Source organism: Sapajus apella, unplaced genomic scaffold (genome assembly GCF_009761245.1).
Source record: "Sapajus apella isolate SASKATOON/1434 unplaced genomic scaffold, GSC_monkey_1.0 scaffold13, whole genome shotgun sequence".
In the NCBI taxonomy this organism is placed as follows: Eukaryota; Metazoa; Chordata; class Mammalia; order Primates; family Cebidae; genus Sapajus; species Sapajus apella.
The window spans coordinates 3,102,609-3,121,322 of record NW_022436953.1 but is presented as its reverse complement, the minus strand read 5'-3'; the positions used below and the strand labels follow the sequence as shown (position 1 = coordinate 3,121,322).

General features: G+C 52.9%; 1 protein-coding gene and 2 long non-coding RNA genes across 3 annotated transcripts; 1 reads left to right on the top strand and 2 right to left on the bottom strand.

Moving 5' to 3' along the window:
* Nucleotides 1-6,652: 6,652 nt before the first annotated feature.
* Nucleotides 6,653-10,423, bottom strand: NKX2-3 (NK2 homeobox 3). The gene is made up of 2 exons (XM_032281259.1): nucleotides 9,720-10,423; nucleotides 6,653-8,212 (listed from the first exon to the last, which is right to left on the bottom strand). Exons 1-2 carry the CDS (start codon nucleotides 10,075-10,077, stop codon nucleotides 7,479-7,481), a joined length of 1,092 nt encoding a protein of 363 aa, XP_032137150.1. The 5' UTR covers nucleotides 10,078-10,423; the 3' UTR covers nucleotides 6,653-7,478.
* On the top strand, nucleotides 10,414-13,675 carry LOC116553774. The gene is made up of 2 exons (XR_004269906.1): nucleotides 10,414-12,192; nucleotides 12,622-13,675. It is a non-coding gene; the product is annotated as an uncharacterized LOC116553774 (long non-coding RNA).
* A 1,121-nt stretch (nucleotides 13,676-14,796) lies between these two features.
* On the bottom strand, nucleotides 14,797-16,299 carry LOC116553775. The gene is made up of 2 exons (XR_004269907.1): nucleotides 16,045-16,299; nucleotides 14,797-15,263 (listed from the first exon to the last, which is right to left on the bottom strand). It is a non-coding gene; the product is annotated as an uncharacterized LOC116553775 (long non-coding RNA).
* Between the last annotated feature and the right edge of the window lie 2,415 nt (nucleotides 16,300-18,714).

Below are 18,714 nucleotides of genomic sequence, written 5' to 3'. Positions count from 1 at the left end.
CCTCAGCCTCCCTAGTAGCTGGGACTACAGGTATACACCATTGCACCCAGCTAATTTTTTTTAATTTTATTTTTAGTAGAGACAATGTCTCACTATGTTGCCCAGGCTCCTCTCAAATACCTGACATCAAGTGATCCTCCCACCTCAGCCTTACAAAGTGCTCAGATTATAGGTGTGAGCCATCGCGTCTAGCTCCAAGGATTGTTAATGCTGTTTTATACATGGCAAAGCCAAGCCACAAACTAAAACTGCAACCAGAACAAAACCTGGCTTCTCTACCCTGGTTGCAGCCTGCCAAGCAAGCTCACCATCTCCTCTGGTGAGGTATTCTAATAAGTAACAGTAGAAGAGGGGACACTGATTTTGAGAAGGCATAGAGTAACAAGAGTTATGGGAGACGGAGAAACTCCAAACACACCGTCCCACCCTCATGTCCTGCTGATGCCTTAGGTCTAGTTCCTAAGAGACAGGCTGATGGAGTGGGAGGTCTGACTGCAGGTGGGATCATGAAAAGGATGAGCTTTAGACTCTCAGCCTCTCTCAGCCTCCAAGAAACCCCCAGCCACCACCACCACCACCACCATCTTCTTCTTCGCTATGGTTACATGGCAATTTCACAATCTTACATAAAAGTGAACAAAAGTGGCTGGGTGCACCTGTAATCTCAGCACTTTGGGAGGCTGAGGTGGGCAGGGATCACCTGAGGTCAGGAGTTTGAGACCAGCCTGAGGAACATGGAGAAACCCCACCTCTACTAAAAATGCAAAATTAGCCAGGCAGGGTGCTGTGTACCTGTAATCCCAGCTACTCATGAGGTCGAGGCAAGAGAGGTGCTTGAACCTGGGAGGTGGAGGCTGTGGTGAGCCAAGATTGCACCAATGCACTCCAGCCTGAGCAACAAGAGCAAAACTCAGTCTCAAAAATAAAAAAAAAAGGGAACAAAAGCCTCTCTTAACTACACGCTCACCAGAAAGAGAAATGAAATAAAAAAATACCTAGTATTGGGGACCATGTGGTGCTGACACTGGTAGGAGTGTAAATTGGTTTAACCAAAGTAGTAAACTGCTTGGCAGAACCTATTAAGGCTAATATTTATATCTATGACATAACAATTGCACTCCTAGGCATATACTGAATAGAAATATGTATTATGGTCACCAAAAGACAAGCTAGAACTGTGCTGTCCAATACAGCAGCCCTAGCTATTTAGCTATTTACATTTAGATTAATTACAATTTTAGAAAATTAAAAATTCAGTTCCTCAGTCAAACCTGTCACATTTTAAGTGCTCAAAAGTCACATGTCACTAGTGGGTACCATGTTGGACGGCACAGATATAGAATTTTTACCATCGCAGAAAGTTCTACTGGACACTGTTCTAGAATATTGTAGTGGTGCTATTCACAACAGCCTAAAACTAGAAACAATCCAAATACCTATAAACAGCAGAATAGATACACTAATTGTGGTATATTCATTCACACTATGAAACACTCTAAAGTAACTGAAATGAACGACCTACAAACACAGCCGTATGGATAAATCTCACCAACGAACGAAGCAGACGCACAAGAGTGCGATCTATATGATTGCATTTAGATAGTGTTCCCAAACAGGCAAAACTAACCTGTGCTGTTAGAAGCCAGGACAGTGGCTACCCTTGGTGGCTCCAGGTAGTAATGACAAGAAGTGAGCTTGGGGGGAACTTTCCGGGGACTGATAATGTTCTGCTGTTTCTTCATCTGGGTGTTGGTAGCACGGAAGAGTTCCGTTTTTAAGACAGAGCGAGCCTTACGCTTGGGGTTTTCAGAATGTATCTCTTACTCCAGTAAGAAGTTTACTAATCGCCCTTTTCTAAAGGGACGATTATTAGAAAACCTTAGCTGTTATTAATCTGTCGCTTACAATCTAGGTGGGGTGGGGGCATATTTTAAAGCAAAGCCGACGCGGTTTAGAGATCAGTGCCCCCCCCCCCCCCCGCCAGACGCCTACCCAGGACTCCATGCAGAGGCCTCCCCTCGCCCCTTAAGCCCCACCCAGGCCGTCCTACCTCCGCGAGCAGGTTGCGAACCTCAGGACTGCTGGCTCTCGCAGTTTGGGCTCTCACCCGCAGAGTCGGCTAGGCTCTCCCGGGGCTCGCCGGGGCACTCTGGCCCAGCTGGATCTGACCGCGCCGGGCCCGCCCGGGAAGCAGCTGCCGGCCCCTGGCGCCCCGCCCCGCCTCGCGGCACCTGCGCTACCCCCCGGCGCTTCGAAGGATCCTTACCTCTCGCGCGGGGCCAGACTGCGGCTGAGCACTGAACTCTTCAGTCGCGGACAAATCAGTCCTTCCAGGGCTCGGGCCCCTGGAGTTGGGAGAAGGCGCCCGGGAAGTCCCCACTGGCGTACTGAACCAGAAAGCGAGGGACTCGACTGCTGCGACTGGAGCCTCGGACCTCCCGGTCTCCCGCACGCGCGCGTCTCCAGGGAAGCGCCCGCCCACCCGGCCCCACCCTGGCAGAGGCGCGGCCCGGAGTCACTCCAGCGGCGCCTGCGGACCGGGGAGAAGCCCTGTGGAGAAGTGTCGGGTTTCCCCTCCTTACCCTTTCCTCCCTGCAGTGATGGGCTAGAGAGGGCGCGTTCCTCCTCCTGGATAGGTCCTTTCACCTTCCCTTTCTGTCAAATGTCCCAGTTGCGCAGAAGTCGAAGCCTTGCAGACCCCCCAGGCGCCACCTGTCCGGGGTTTGTCCGCAAAGGCTCTGCCGGATCTCGGTGGAGACGCGCCCCGCGGAGCTGGGGTTTTTGGTCCTCCTAGTGCCGACCTGCTTCCCACTCCCCCAGCCCTGTCTCCACCTCCTCACGCCGGGGACCTGGGAATGCCTCAAGGGCAGAATGAAGTCCTAGTCAACTTCCTAGAACGTCGAGGCAGTGCCTGATCATCTCATTTAACTTTCAAAGCCAAAATGATTGATACATGAATGTTCACGATATAAACATTCACTGAGTTGTATACTTAACTACTTGCATATTTTACTGTAGGCAAAAAACAAACCAAAACACACACACACACACACACACACACACACAGAGCGAGAGCGAGAGCGAGAGCGAGAGCGAGAGAGAGAGAGAGAGAGAGAGAGGTGCTACAAGCATACCCATTTTATAGAGGAAGAAACGGATTCAGGTTACTTCTAACTTACTCGAGGTCTCCACTGCTGGTTGTGGTGGTGCTGAGATAGAATGGATACAGTCTGACTTTAGAGTTCATCTCTTGAGTCCTCAAGGTCAGGCTTGGGAAAAAAGTTCTAGCCACCTAAAACCTATCCTACTTCTTCCACCCACCCACCCTGAGCTTAGTGGGTGGGGAGGGGTTACACACTCATCCAAGGGAACCAAGGAGGGTTGAGACTGAAGTGACCTCTGAAATCACATGGTTCACCCTTCTCTCCACCATAGATCTCAAAAACCAGAGCCCAGAAGAACAACTTACTTGGTCTGTTCCAAGTCTCATGGGTCTTTAGAAGGCCTGTGTGGATTTTGATTCATTCTGGCTCAAAGGACAATTTAATGAAGGAGCAGTTTGTCCTGTAAGGGGGGACTTTTCCCATGGAGAGGAAGCCCAAGGAAGGGGTAGCGCATTGGTCAAGGGCTTTCAATCTCCGATGGCCTCGGCCCTGGAACCCCAGCAGTGAGCAGCAGGGAAATCCTCCAGTGAAACGATGGAAGCTATTTATACCTGGAGACTGCAGGCTCCGGAGCAGGGTAGGAAGTGGCTTTAAGTATCTAAAGACAAGCAAACTTGCAAAAGCCAATCCACAGAACCAGTTCTGTTTCCTTTATGAGGAACACAAGCTACTTTTCCAGAACAAGAGGGAATGCAGAGTGAAGGAAGACCAACATAGGGCAAGAGGAAGCCCAGCAAGGAAAATGGAAGTGTGGTGTGGGGAGCACTGAGAGGCCAAGGCCCAGGAGTATAGGGGACTGGATTGGAGACAAAGTAGTTGCTTACTCAGGAAACCCCCAATGGAGCAAGGGCAGCTACTCCGAGAGCTACGATGCTGAAATCCCACCTGGGGAGTGAGCTCTCACAGGGTGCTGGTCCAGGTCTTGCTCACCTTTCATTCTCTAAACCTAGTGAATGTAGGGGAAGTCGAATTGGGTCCCAGATATGGGTCCTGGGTTTCTCACACATCCTAGTTTTCCCCAGTCCCCAAACTTTGTGTCCTGGGGTTCAGGTCTTCACCAAGTTCTTAGCCCCTATCCTAGGTATTGAGCTGTAGGGTGAGGTGCAATATTGTGGGGAAGGATGTCCTGAGGCAGCATCATGGGGTACAGAAGAGGGGGGACCTTCTGCTGGGTTGGGGATGAGTTGCCAATGTCCGGCTACTAGGCCCAGGGAAGCCAATATTCCAGTTCCACATTTCCCTCAAAGCCAGCAGCCCAGGCCACAGCTCAACAGCATCAGGGCAATTCATGCGGCTCCGGAGAGCCAGGGAAGAGGTGTTGAAGGAGCCCCAAGGGCATCCCGCAGCCTCCTACCGTGGTACCTGTCCCAAAGGGAAAAGATGCCAACCTGGCCCTCCACAAGTTCCGGGGGAGGGAGAGAGACAAATAAATCTTTGCATGACACCATGTTATGATATTGGAAAGTACCTAAGACTCTGGTGGCACAAATGTGAGAGTGATTACCTCTACTTGGGTGGTTCAGGAAAGAAGCTTGGCCTTGAAGGAGAGGCAAGAGTTCACCAGAAAAATGGGGGTGGAAGGGAATTCCAGCTGGACAGGAGGGCCTGTGCAGAGGCAGGGAGGCTGAGATAGCAAAGCACTGTTGGAATGACTTCCTTCTTGTCATTCAGGTATTGACTTAAATGTAATCTCAACAGGCTTTCCCCATCGCCTACTTCAAAGGACCTCCACTCCCAGCGTTTGGCTCTATTTCCTTTTTAGATTTCATCTACTGTTTTTGCATTGTTTGTTGTCTCCCCCTCCCTTCACCCACACCTGCACACCTGAAAATAAAATCCACCAGTCTAGGGACACTTTCTTTTTCATAGTTCCCGTCAACAGTGCAAGTGAATACATAGTAGGTTATCAGTATATCTGACTGAATGGATGGATGGTTGGATGGATGAATGAATGAATGAATGAATGAATGAAAGTCTGCAGCTGCAGGCTGTGAGAAGCAAGTGAGGAACCAAGAATTCCCTCTCCAGCCCTTTGCCTAAGCAATCCATGGGAAGGTAACGGCTCCAGAATAGAGAGCGCGGTAGGGAGGAGGATTGGGGCGTCACCGTGGCAGGAGGCTGTGTCTCAGCTTGGGGGGCGGCGTGAAAGAGGAGGGACCCGGCCTCGAGGGGCTGCGGGACAGCAGTCAGGCGCACTGGCTCACGCTGGGCTCCGGGGTCTTTCTACCGCCTGAGAGGCGAGGGGAGGGGAGAGAAGGTCTTCGCCCACCAGCGCCGCTTCTCCAGCCTCCCGCTAGGCCCTTTCGGAAGTGTCCAAGTCGCATCCTGGGCGGTCAGAGGGCTTCGGAGGGCTCCCTTGCCTGCCTGCCTCCCTCTCTCCCTTCCTTCCCTCGTTTTTCTTTCTCCTCCTTGCGTCTCTGCAGCTCCCCAGCCGGGCGGCCCCGCCGCAGCCTAGTAGCCTCACCCCCTCCTGTAAGGGTGAAATTGCTAAACTTGTAGCAATAATGACCCAGCATTCAGGCCGCCGACTCCCGCTGAACGTTTCAGCGCCCCGGCCGACCAGGCCTAATCAGTGCTCCCCTCCCTGCTGCCCGCCCAGCCCCCGTTCCCCTGTCCGCCCCCTCCCCCAGCGCACAAAAAGTGGGGAACAAAACCCCGGCGCATTTCTCCGTCCCTCTGTATGAGCAGACTGCTGCACAAAGCCCCCGCTCTGAGAAGCAATGGGGAGCTCGGGGGGGACGTCAATCCGACGCGCTGGGGTTTTTGTTCGCGCAGGGGACCTCGCCTTCCTACCACACCTTTTGTTCGGGACTCCAATAAAAAGCCATTCTTTCCGCACCTTCCCGGCCCGGAGCCGCCTTTCAGCGAGGCCCGGCCCCACAATGGCGCGGCGCTCTGAGGCCTCCCCATTCACCCGCCTTGGCACGCTCACAATCGGCCGTGTGGCAGCACAGGCCTCGCACAGGCATTCTCCGCAAGTGACAAGGAGCCACATAAAGCCGCGGCAACCGGGGGAGAAGGGAGGGCGGCCGAGGGGGAGAGCTCGGCCGCGGCGGGGCGCAGCGCAGCGTCCCCGGGAGCGCTGGGAGCCCCGGCTGCAGTCAGGGAAGGAACAGCCTTCGCGCCGCCAATAACTGGGCCTGGGGGCGAGGCTTCCTTTTTCCTCGCGACCCTCGAGGTGGGGCAGAGTCCAAGACTTGATTGAACGCAGGTCTATACAGCTAGTCCAAGCATCTGGGTAAAATTTGGGGGGACCGCAAAGTCCGGGACTTCAAATGGCCCTGAGCCTTCGAACTGTCCAGCCCGCAGGAGTAAACAGAAATTAATGAACAAAGCCACGAAGAGACCAGACTTGCAGCCTGGGGCCTCGCTCATGGGAGACCAGGCCTGCGATCTTCCAAGGAAGATGGCTTTCCCCCTCGCACCTTTTCCTCCCCTTCCCGCCCTATCTAAAGGATTCTTCTCCACTCTTTGGGGCTAAGCAAATTCTGTAGCCGGCCAACGGTATGAAAATATTGCACCTTGTTTATTGACTCCTGTAGTGTGTGGCAGCGGGTGTGTACACGGCGTGTGGTTATAGTTATATAGATAGATAATATGTGCTGAATATAGAATACGAAACAGAAAGGAAACCCGGTAACACCTCCGGTGGGCCACCAGGTCCTGTTATTTGTTCAGCCTCCCCGCCCCAACTTTTGATCTCAGTTGGCTGGTTTTCCTCGAAGAGTCCCGAGTCCCCCGACAATCCGACAATCCGGAGATCTGGACCGAGGTATCTGCTGCGGAGGGGAGGCAGCTGGGAAATGAAATCGACTGTGCTATGGCGCTCCAGGCCCGCAAAGGTGGCAGACGATAGGTAGGGCCTGGGATTTCTCAAGCCACGACCCCTATTTTTCTCTCCTTCATGCTTTTAATTTGTTCTGTCCTTGGGCTCCCCGACAACGCTTCGCCAAGTCCGCAGAAAGGCCGAGGGAGAGAAGCCCTTCTCGCTTTGGAAGAGCCAAACGCGGCCAGGGTTCTAGCCTCCTGCACTCCCCTCGCTGCCAAGATCGGGGCCATCGTCCTCCCCGGCGCCCAGCCCGCGTTTCTGCCTCAGAGACAGTCCTGGCGAATAGACCCGGGCATCCTCCTCGCCCCTGAGCCCCCTTCCCTAGGCCTCGAGTGAGCTGCAATCCGAAGCCCTGAGGAGCGAGAAGTATATGTTTTTTTTTTTTTTTAACGAGGGGACCTGACCCTTAGGTCCGGCCCTTCTCGCGCTTCAGTCCCGCGGCGCCAGGCTGCGCTGGGGTGCCTGTCGCGTGACCCGCCCAGTCCCTACCAGGCCCGGATGCCCTGCAAGGTGCCCTGAGCGCACGCGGCCCCGGCTGCAGCACCCTGGTGCAAAGGCTGTGCGCCACCGCCGCCGCCGAAGCCTCCTAGATTGCTCACATTCACAAAGGGGCCGCCTCCGGCTGCGCTGCAGGCGGGCTGCATGGCAGTGGTCGCCGCGGAGGTCCCACTGCCACTGCCGCCGCCCGCCGGGTACGCACAGCCATAGCTGCCGCTGTAGGCCGCGGCGGCCGCGGCGGCGGCAGCTGCGGCCGCGGCGGCCGCAGCCGAGTTCCCGTAGCCGTAGGCGGGGAAGCTGTTGTAGGAGTAGGCGCTCGCGCCCACGCTGTAGGGTGCGCCATAGGCCTGCGCGCTGGGCGTGACGCACGGCTTGCCGTCCCGCACCAGCACCGGGACCGCCACGCGGCGGGGCGGCGGCGGGGCCGGGTGTGCGCCCAGCTCCAGAGACTTGTCCTGCCGCTGTCTCTTGCACTTGTACCTGCGATTCTGGAACCAGATTTTCACCTGCGTGGACGTGAGCTTCAGGCTGCTGGCGAGGTGCTCGCGCTCGGGCGCCGACAGGTACCGCTGCTGCTTGAACCTGCGTTCCAGCTCGAAGACCTGGGCTTGCGAGAAGAGGACCCGAGGCTTCCGGCGGCTGCGTGGCTTCGGCCTTTCGCTCTCCTCCGCCGCCTTGCAGTCTCCGGCCGCCTCTAGAGGCTTCTTCAGCTGGCAGCTTTCTGCAGAAGAAGCAAACAACAGCGTACTTAACTGTTCCCGGCCGCACCGCGGCTCCTGTCCCGGAGAACCGCGGCCCCTTTTGGTGGCTGCGCAGAGCGTGCAGTAGTAAATGCCTGGACTTTTTGGAACGTTTGTGGCTCCTGGCGCTGTGGGACCCTGCGACAGCCCCAGTACCCAAAGAACGCCCTCAGCCGGCGGAGGCGCGTTTCGTGGGGAGGGGTACTTAGTGCGTGTTTATTTGGATCTTGAGCATCTGCAAGAGAAGAGATTACTCTGTATTAAATGTGCGGCTCGACGTGCTAATGACTATTTTCAGGATGAAGGCTTGAAGACTACATAATAACTACAGTATTTGCAAACTCGTTTGCCTTCTATTCCACAAGGATAGCTGAAGGTGTGAGTCGAGTTGGTGTAAGTGGGGCGGTGTACATAGACTGCGTGAAAATCTGTTCCTAGTGTAATGCTTGTGCATGGCCCAGGGACGTGTGTGTGTGTGTGTGTGTGCCTTATGAAAGACTACATGCAAGTGTGATGACAATGTCTGTGTGCCCTTTGAAAATGAAGTTTGATTGACTAGTTATAGACAGTTTCATGCCGATTTTAGGCCCTGGAAACTGTGAGAGCATAGGCCTTGGCCTCTGCCACATTAAATCGCCTCTTGGGGAAAGACTGTGATTCTGTCCTCTCAAATACACTTCCTTGGGGACTTTATTCGATTATCCTATCTCCCTATCAATTCACTTCCCGTCGGATGTGAGCAGCCAGGATCTCGGACTAAGTTCGGCGCGTTTTCTATTCCGCCCGCAGCCTGAGACACAAAGCACAACGTTACGGATTTTCAAAAACAGCTGGCGCCTTAGGGGTGTGAGAGCTATGGCCCCTTGGAATAGGCAATGTTCCCACGCACTCTCTGACCGCCTCCTGTCTTTCTACCCGGTACCATGGGTTTAGGGAAGCTGAGCTCCAAGCCGAGAAGGGAGGAAACCACCCAGCTGGCCTCCACCAAAGTTCCTGCGCCCTGCGGATGCGAGACACACAGGCTGCTTGGGCTGTCTTTTCGGAGATGAAGGGGTGGCTGCCGTGGGCAGAACTCATCTCACCCTAGAGGGAAAGTGAAAAACGTCCAGGCTCCTGCCCTTTTTTTGGGGAAGAGTCTTTTGGTGGGGGCGGGGGGGGGGGAAGAGCAAAAACACTACCAGTTATGAGGACCCAGGCTCTGAGCCCACGTAGCCTGTCAGCATCAGAGCAGCAGTAACCACCTCCCCTTGCCTTATTTCCCCCTTTGGTGGAGAGTAGTTGTCAGGGTCACCTCATCCTTGTCTCTCCGCCCCGGGTCCCTTGCAGGTACCTGCGCTTTGTGGAGCTGTCGGTGACCAAGGCGGAGGCATGGCCCCAGCCAAAGGGTAAAGGGGTGGGCAGCAGCGCTGGCAAGGTTAGTGGGCTGTTTGCGGGCACTCTGCCATTGCTCCAGGTGTGCGGGTGCTTTTCTTTTCCCCCTCTACTCACTTTGGCTCCGGTCCCTCACGACCTCGGGCTCCTCTTCATGTTCCTTGGGCCCGCTGCATGAGTCTCGCAGGACCGTGTGGACATAGCCCTGGGTACACAGCCCTGAATCCCTGTGGCCGTCGGCTGCAGCTAGTGAGTTCAAATAGGACAATTTCTCGCCCTCTTCCTCCTCGTCCTCCTCCCCTCCGTCAGAAAATTGCGTCCCCTCAGCTGCGGCCAGCATGCAGGGCGCTGAGTGGAAATGGTGCTCCAAGTCCGCCTGCAAGTGCGCACCATGGAAGTGCTGCTGCTGCTGCTCCAGATTCAAAATGTCTTTGACTGAGAAAGGGGTGGAGGTGACCGGGCTTGGTAACATCATCAGGGCCACTTAATTGTCCAGTCCAAATAATAAATCCCGGCGGGGGCGGGGAGGCAGCGCGGCGGCTCCAGCTCTCCTCTTGGACTCCGCCGCTGCTGCTGAGTCGGGCTTTTGACAGACGCGGTCCCACTCCAGTCTAAATCGCCTCCATTGGCCGGGACCTGGGGGTCTGGGTTTTGTTACAGCCACTGCAGGGACTGGGGCCCGGGCTGCGAAGCCTCTGTCCCGGAGCCTTGCGTCATGCCGGGGGCGGGGCCGGCGCCCCAGACTCCCTCCCCATTGGTTCCGGCTCATGGGGCTACGCCCCCTGCTCTCACCAAATGGGTTGTTGCGGCTCTACCAGAAATTTGCAAGGACTAGTATAGAGTCCTGAAGTCCGAGACGCTGCGGGCCAAGGCTGCACGGATCCGGTTCCTGAACCACTGATTCCCGCGTGGCTGCACCTGCCCGATTTAGGCCAGTTCTGGGAGGCTTGCTGTCCACGAACCAATGCCAGGGAAGGGTGCCCCAGGAGTGTGTTTTTTTCAGCTGCTGCGCGGGGCACGAAAACTTCCTGGCGGGTAAATACCGGGCGCTGGATCCACGAGGAGACGGAGCGTTTTCTCTATTTACGGGTGGGCGACACGTCCGTTTCCACCTTGTTGACTTTGCTCAAGCTTTCTGTCCGCTTGGAACATCTTTCTTACCCGTATCCTCCACGAGTGGAAAGCTGTTCTCCAAGGAAGAGCTCCTAGATCGGCTAGCCGGAAGTCCCCTCTCTTCAGCCTCTGAACCTGCAGCTCGTGTTAGCAAAGGACACGCGTGTCACTTATCACTTCCCACTTAATTCTAGCTGTACGTGCCTGCCTGGTTGCCCCAGTTAGACTGTAAGCTCCATGAGGGCAGGGTCCCAGGGTTGATTTTGCCCTTGTATCTCTGGCAGCAACCGCACAGAGCAGTATGTAAAAGGAAGACAGAGTTGTGACTAAACTTTGGTATTCGACAGCTCTTGCTTGGCCTCGTCAGTGTGTGTATCTTGGGCATTTCTAAGTCTCAGTTTCCTTGTCGATAGAACGAAAGCAATAATACCTTTTTCAGGGTTGTTGCTAGGGTTGAATGAGGCAAAACGGCCTCACGCGTGTTAAGCTCTCAGTACGTGTGAGCTACTGCTTTTCCGTATGGGAGGTCAAGCAGTGTTTGTTGACTGCATTGGTGGTGCGTGGCTGGAGTGTGGAACACACTGGGTGGCTTCATACGGTTTTGAGAGCAGGAACTGTCCTCACAAGGGAGGGGACCCAGCCTTGGCGGCCTTCTTTTCCGCCTATTGAAATCAGGAGCCTGAGTCTAGGCCTTGACTCTCCGACAGGCTTTTAAAATTTCTCTACCTATACGCCTTCTGGCACCTTCATGAGGCCCTGGTTGTTTTCTGGGGAAATCTATGCCGTCCCCATAGATTCTGGAAACTCTGCGCTGGTAGGGACCATCTTCTTCCTGTGCAATAGGCATTCTCTCGCTGCTACCAGCCTAGCCCAGTGAGGAGCAGCGGGTGCCGCTTTGAGGGCCATAGAAAGACCTGTGTGCAGCGCTGGCCTTGAAAACGTAGGGACCGGTTCCAGCTCAACCTTGGCTCTCCTTATCCGGCCCCAGCTGCTCCAAGCATTTTTTGGCAGTCAGGATGAGGGAGCTGGAAGAGAGCCGTCTCAGCTGGAAGGGGCGGGTGAAAGGTGCAGGGAGGGTGGACATTGCCTCCGAGCGGCGTAAGACACCGGCTGGGAGTGGGTACGAGGGTGAAGCGCTGCCACGCGGGGCCACAACGGCGACAGGAGTGGGTGCCCAAGGCTGAAGGGAGAAAGAACAGCCTGTCAGGAGGGGGGAGAGGCGGGGCTCTTCAGAAGGGAGCGGAAATGTTGTGGAGAGGCAGCCCCTAGGTCCTCCGGGCAAGCTGGGATGCCGCGCGGGCCACGTGCGCCCCGGAGTACTTAGGGTGGCCCACAGGCGGTGGGGAGAGACCCTCTGTGGGCAGGGTCTTGCGCCGGAACAGCCATTCCTCAGCCACAGGGGCGCCCGGTGTCTTTCTGCTTTAAATCCTGCAAGTATTGACGCCCCAGGGGGAGGCCGGTGTCTGCAAACCAGGCGGTGAGTCTGCAGAGGGAGGAACGTGCCTGGTTTTGCAGGGGGTCCCGAGCGCTCAGGCGCAAAGGTTCCGAGGTGGGGGCAGAGGGGTGCAAGGCACTGCGGGGCGGGGTGGCGGACCTTGAGTGTGAGTGCACTACGGTGGCAGCTGAGCACACAGGCAGGAAGCTGAGCTCCAGCCCCACTTCCCCACTCTACCTCTGGGGCAAAACCGTCTCGAGGAAATATTTCTGCTCTCTTCTAGTCCCGTTTTCCTCTCCTCTTGGGTGATTTCATGATTCTGGAAAAAGAAAAGGACAAAGGCTATCGAAACAATCTCTCTCCCCCCACTTTCCAACCGAAGCCTGCCTGCATTTCTCCTTGATACATTCCCTTGCTTCTCAGCCTTGCTTCTCTCCTAGGCCTTACCTAAATCTAGCCCCAACAATCTAGGTCTTAGAACTGCGATCGGGACAAAGCGCCCCTCCAGCGCCTGATGGTCGATACACGCCCACAGGCGCGCTGCACCCGCCGGAGCCTGCCAGGGCCCCTCTATCAGCTCACGCAGAGGGCCGTCTCCTTCCCACTAGCAGGCCCACGCAAGCCTCTCTACCCAAAATTCCACCTCGGCAGCCCCGGGCTAGGTACCTTACACCAGGCCTAAGCGGTTGTCTCTTGAGGACCCTGGGCAGGTAGGCCACCAGGGCCTGTGAGGACTCCCAGCGTGGGGAACCCAGGAAAAGGGGTCTAGCGGGTGGCATCTAGGCCTTATCGCCCCTTCCTTTCCCCATTTCCAGCCCAGCGCAGGGCTGATCCAGCGTGCGGAAAACCTCTATCCGCTACCGCATCCCTAAGGTTGATCTGAGTTTTATGCCCAGAGCAGGGTTTTGGGTTGTCTCGGACTGCCCTCTCAGTGTTGTTCAGGCTTCCGTTAGTTGCTCTGGTTCCCCAGTGGCCGAGCTTCCCCACAGGAATTCCCCCAAAGCCAATCCCCATCTAGGTGGCCTCCTTTTCGCTCGCAGGAAGCTGGTACTCGCGACGGCCGCGGGCCTGAAAGGAGGAGAACTCGAGAGCGGTAGTAGTACAGCAGCAGTCGCTCCGCAGGAGTCACTTATCAGAGGGTGGGATCTGGTTCCAACGCCTATCCAGTTACGATCGCCTTCTGGGGCATTTGCATTCTCTTGTTTGAAAAGGAGATCTTTGAAATCCTCGAGCTGTGCTCTACTAATAATAGGTTTTCGTTCCAGGCAGTTTAGCTAATTACTATCAGGTAAAGTAAGTGTGGTTGCATCCATGGAAGTGTTTGATTTTATTTTAATCGAGTGTATCTACCTTCCTACTCTTTCATCACCTCATACGTTTACACAAGCTCTCTCTCCCACCCTATGATTAAAGATCATCAGTAAATGGTGGCAAATTCCGTGAAGGGGAAGTGCTGTATAGATGCATAAACGTTTGTATCTTTTTTTTTTTTTTTTTTTTAAGAAAAACCACATGCTAGCCATTACAATAAATGCATTATCAAATGAAAAATGTGACAATTTTTTGAAAGCTATAAAGTGTTCTCATAACTGTTATTGTCTGCACAGACATTGCTTAATTAATGTACCTATAAATATAGGCAGATAATGGATAATTTTAGTTATAAATGCCACGGCTTATCCCGTTGTCTCTCAACTATTCAAATAGTCATTTAATGCCACAAACAAGTTGAAAGTTATCGTGGTTTCTAATAAAAATGTAACAATGTAACACTACAATCAGAAGTGATTTTTCTATTAAAGCATGAAAAATTATCTTTGTAATGATGAACTCAGATAGCCAAAACGTTTCAGGTGAATCTTTTCATCATTTTTTAATTGCTTTCCTAGGAGTTTCATTTTCAATGACAACTTTTGAGAGAGAAAAAGAGAGAAGCAGAGAGCCACGAAATGGGTTTTTGTTAATTTGTTGGTGGTAGTGGTGGTAGTGGTTGTTGGGTGTGTGTGTGTGTGTGTGTGTTTGTGCACTCGCGCGTGTGTGCCTTGCTTTGGTTTTTAGTTAAGGAATGTTAGAAAGCTATCCAATTTTTTTTTTTAAAGCAATTCAGAAGCAATAGCATTTTAATTGCGAGACGGGTGAATACACTTTGGGCTTTTAAAGAAATGTCAACTGGGTTGGCGAGTCCTAGAAGGCATTAAACTGGTCTAATTTCTTGAGAGTTTTTTTCTTGTTGAAGGAATTTCATAACAGAGATTTTGAAATGCTGTTTTAAGTATTTACTTTGTTTTGTATGTGTTTGTAGGAATGCCACATTTTCCTAGATTTTATTTGGAATTGAGTTTTTTTAATTAGTACTTCTCTTTCCTGGGACAAAATTTGTCCAAAATCAGTATTTTGTGTAGTTCTTTGTAAATTACAGGCCCTTGCTGAGAATGTGACTTTTGATTTCTCAGGGAGATAATTTTACAGCTGTCTTTGTGGATCTGCCCCCTCCAAAAATTTTAAAGATAAAAATGTAAATTACACTTTCTTTAACAAAACCAATAATGTCAATAAAACAGTAATGTCGAAAACACTGTATCTTTGTTGGATGAAATCAATTCAAAATTTTTTCAAATAAAAACACAGGAAAAATAAAAGGACGCCTGTATACAGACATTTATTTGTACTATTTGCATGTGCTATTTGGGCGTGCAATGAGCAGTTTTAACTTGAGGATTAAATTGGAATTCTGAATGCATTCCTTAACTTTTTTTTATTGTTGCTAGCGTGCGTTTAGCTTTCTGTAGCGAAATTTCAATGTGTATAACCCTTTTAAAATGTAATTTGACTTCAGAAGAGTGACTGCAGTCTTAGGCAAATTAACTCATTTGAACCAGAGCTCCTGCTCACTCAGTGCGGATTGCTGAGCAGTAAGTAGAGGGGAAAGAAAGAGAGAAACGTGGTTTCGTGTTCAAGAAGCAAGAGAGATTCTTTGTGTCTCTTCCAGCGCTATCTACTCGAAACTGTCTGCTTTCAACCGAACACCCGCTCAGGATTTCGGCCTCCAAGGACGTAGAAAGCTTCCTCCAAATTTCCTGGGGGTCATGTTGGCACAAATACCTTCAAACCGTCTGGGAACAAAAAAGACCTTTCTCACTTGGAAAGAAATGTTTACTGCAGTCTTTTCTAAGTAACATGTTTAAGTAACGTCTCATCCGGCCCTCACCGCGTCCAGCCTGGAGGTCTGGGTCTTTGGTCGGCATTCGGGGAGCGATCCCCAAGGTTCATCGAGACCTTCCCTGCGTCAGCGGATGGCCGGGTCTGCGGGCCTAACCCCTTATTGCCCTTGGTCCTGAAGTTGCAGGGACCCCCAGCCATCAGCACTGCCCAGGCGGAGTCCCGGCTCGGCTTGCCTGACCCTACGGTTATGTGGGGGTTTGCTGGGGCCGTAGGCTGCTGGCCTTGCTCAGAATCAGCCAGGGAACCGTAGCGAGGGCCGAGGTACCAAGCCGGCGCGGTGCGTCAGGACGCACGCCACAGGGGTCAGGAGTGGCACGCCCTAGGAGCCAGGTCCAGGCTCTGGACCTCGCAGCCTCGCCTGGGTGTCAGGTCGGAGGTCCCTGGTTTGGTGGCTCCAGGTTGCAGGACTGTAAGGGCTTCAGCCCTTATTGTGCCCTGCCCGCCTCTGGCGCTGCGTCTCCAAGCCCGTGCACTTAGGGCCTGGCAGTGCTGGTCTTTTTCCTGGGCATCTCTCCATTCTCCCGCCAAGGGCCCGGGGCCCTAGCGAAGAGGGCTAGGGAGACTCTGTTGGCCTGCACAAGCTGGTCCTTGATCCTAGAACATGCCTCTAGGTTCTCCAACTTCCCTCCGCCTCCCTGCGCTCCTGCCAACCGGGGGCAAGGACCTTCTTACCTCTTGATGCTAGCCGTATCCAGAGACCGCGCAAAGCCTCTGAGTCGGGGACCCTAGAACGGCTCGTGGTCCTCCCCTACAGTCCTCCTCCTCTCCCTCCTGCCAGTCTTTTTCCCCTCGTGGCCCCTTCCTCTTTCACAATCCCATTTTACTCTGCCACCCATTTTCCCCTTTACCCTCCCCCCACTTCCTTTCTTGGTCACCTCCTCCCCCATCTCCTCAGCTTCCTTTCTCACTGTCTCCACTCCTCCCCACCCATTTCCCTCCTACCCATTTTCTCACTCTTCCCTCATCTTGTTTCATTCCCCCTTTCCCTCCCTTCTTAAACCCTCCACCCTGATGCTCTCAGTTTTTTGATCGTGACTCCTGCAGATGTTTGATGTGAAGGAAATCAGGGCAGCACAGGAGGGCTGCAAGAGGTGGGGTGAGACTAACTGAACAAGACCCCACTCCTGAGCCCCACACTCTTTCTCCCATCCCACCCCTGTATTTCTGACTCTCAGGGGCTGCTCAGGAAAATGCCCATGCACCCCCGGGGCTGGTGAAAGGGAAGCTACTCTGTCCCCTGCTCCAACTGGTAAGACCTCTCCCATCTCCCAGGCCGTCACTCCCTCATAGCCTCAGGAGTGTGCCCTAGCTGGCCTGTGGGGCTCCAGGTGGCAGGCTTGGCCGCCCTCCCCGTGGAAATCCCCACTCCAAGCAGATCACGAGGAGCCTCCGTTTCCTGCTATTGTGGCAGTCTGAAGAGAACTGGAGCAGAGCTGGAGGTGACTGTGAGGCCTGGGCTCCAGGCATCCCCTGAGAGCAGATGGGGCCTCCCAGACCAGGAATGCCCCACCATCACTACACCACACAGGTGAGAGCAAACTGACCTTCCCTTCTTTCCCAACAACCCCACTTTAGACTAGGGATTGTATCACCTTGAGATCAACCCAACTGGAAGGTGTTTCAGAGATTGCCTTAAAATGCAAGGGTCAAATCTAGAAGAGAGTGGGGTCCGCGCTTCTCACACCAACCAAGGACTGAGCACTCCAGCTGCTCTGGGTTCACCAATAATCTCCTCCCTTCTCCCTAACTGGGGCCAGTTGGGGGGGGCACTGAGTCACTGGCCTCTTGAGAGGAGACTAAATCTCATGCCTTCTCCTCTGGGAGCTGGGCTCCCCAGATGCATGGCAGGCAGCCAGCCACCCTCTACCCTTTACCTTCCAGCTGCAACCATATTTTTGAGATTGGTGGCAGTTTCATCTCCTGAGAAATATAGGTTTCCAGTAGGTAGATGGAGACATGACATAGATGTTTCTATAGACTTGTCTTTCTCTTTGAGTGAGGAGGAAAGTGCTTCCCTGTGTGAACACATGAGTGAATGCACATGTGGATGGGCATGGGAAAGAAAGCACTCAGGACTCCCCATAAATGTAAACTCCACATTAGGGCTCTGATCTTTCAGATCATGTGGCCATTACAGCAGGGCTGACCAACACTCATTCTAAATTCCCTCCCTCCTTTTTCCCCCCCACAATAATGTGAATTATTGGTAGTGACACGAGATTTGGAGATAAATGTTTATATGATCCAAGATGAAAATTAACTTCTATAACTATCAGATGCACTATTTCTGTAAGACAATTTATGGGATCATTACAGTTAGCCTTGTACAAAGTGGTTTCATGAAGGCCTGTCTAAGCTGTAGTCAGAGAAGAGGGAATAGATTTTATTACCAGAGTTGTAATGACCGTGTGTGTTTTTGAAAGTAATAAAACTACATTGAAATATTCTGTAATTTAGACTTTTAAAAACTCCATGTGTCATGCTTTTCACATTAGTGTAGTAGAGAAGGTGGCCGTTGTGTATATAAGTGTATGTATTGTGCCCCCACATGAGTGAGCAGACGTGAATATCTTATACCTCACACAACCGGTAAGTCAGTAAGCATGTACATGAGTGGCTGTAGACAGACCTCCTGACCATTCATGTACAAGGGTTGCCCCAGTGACACCCTCCTCTGCAAGGACAGCCCATAGATGAGGAGGTTGAGTTTGCTGTATGGGGCTCAGGGAGATGGTGTTTTCTTTAAGTCATAATCATACCTCGTGCCTCTGTCTTGGGCTGGAGCACTGGCCCTGTAGTCCCCAGATCTAGGTGTAGAGTCCTGCTGTTTTTGTAGTCTTGTGACATTGAGCCAGTCCTTCAACCTTGTTAAATGGCAGTTTTCTCACTTACAAAAGAAGTTAATAACGTTGTGGACTTTATAGGCCTGGTGTAAGGATTAAGGAAATGATGGAAGAAAATCGCTTACAGAGCATTCCACACCTATGCGAGGAGAAACAGTTCTTGTGGTGGCGCTGGGGGTGTGCGTGGTGAGAGGCGATTGTTAGGCACAGAGGTGCCAAGCTTCTCCTCTAGCTGAGCAGAGATCAGAGAGTGGGATTCCCAGGTACTCTTTTTTTCCCACTTAGAAAAGCATTAATTGTCCATCAAATTTTGTGCTTTTTTGAGGTCCTCAAATAAGGAGACTAATCCTCTTAATCATTAGTTTTAGGAAATACTCTCAGAATGACCAGCAGCCTCCTTTCAGCCTCCCCACTCCCCAATAGCCACCCTCCACCATCTGAAGCCAAAGAAGCTGCAAACAAAACCCGCAGTCCAATCCAGCTTCCCACTCCCACAAAT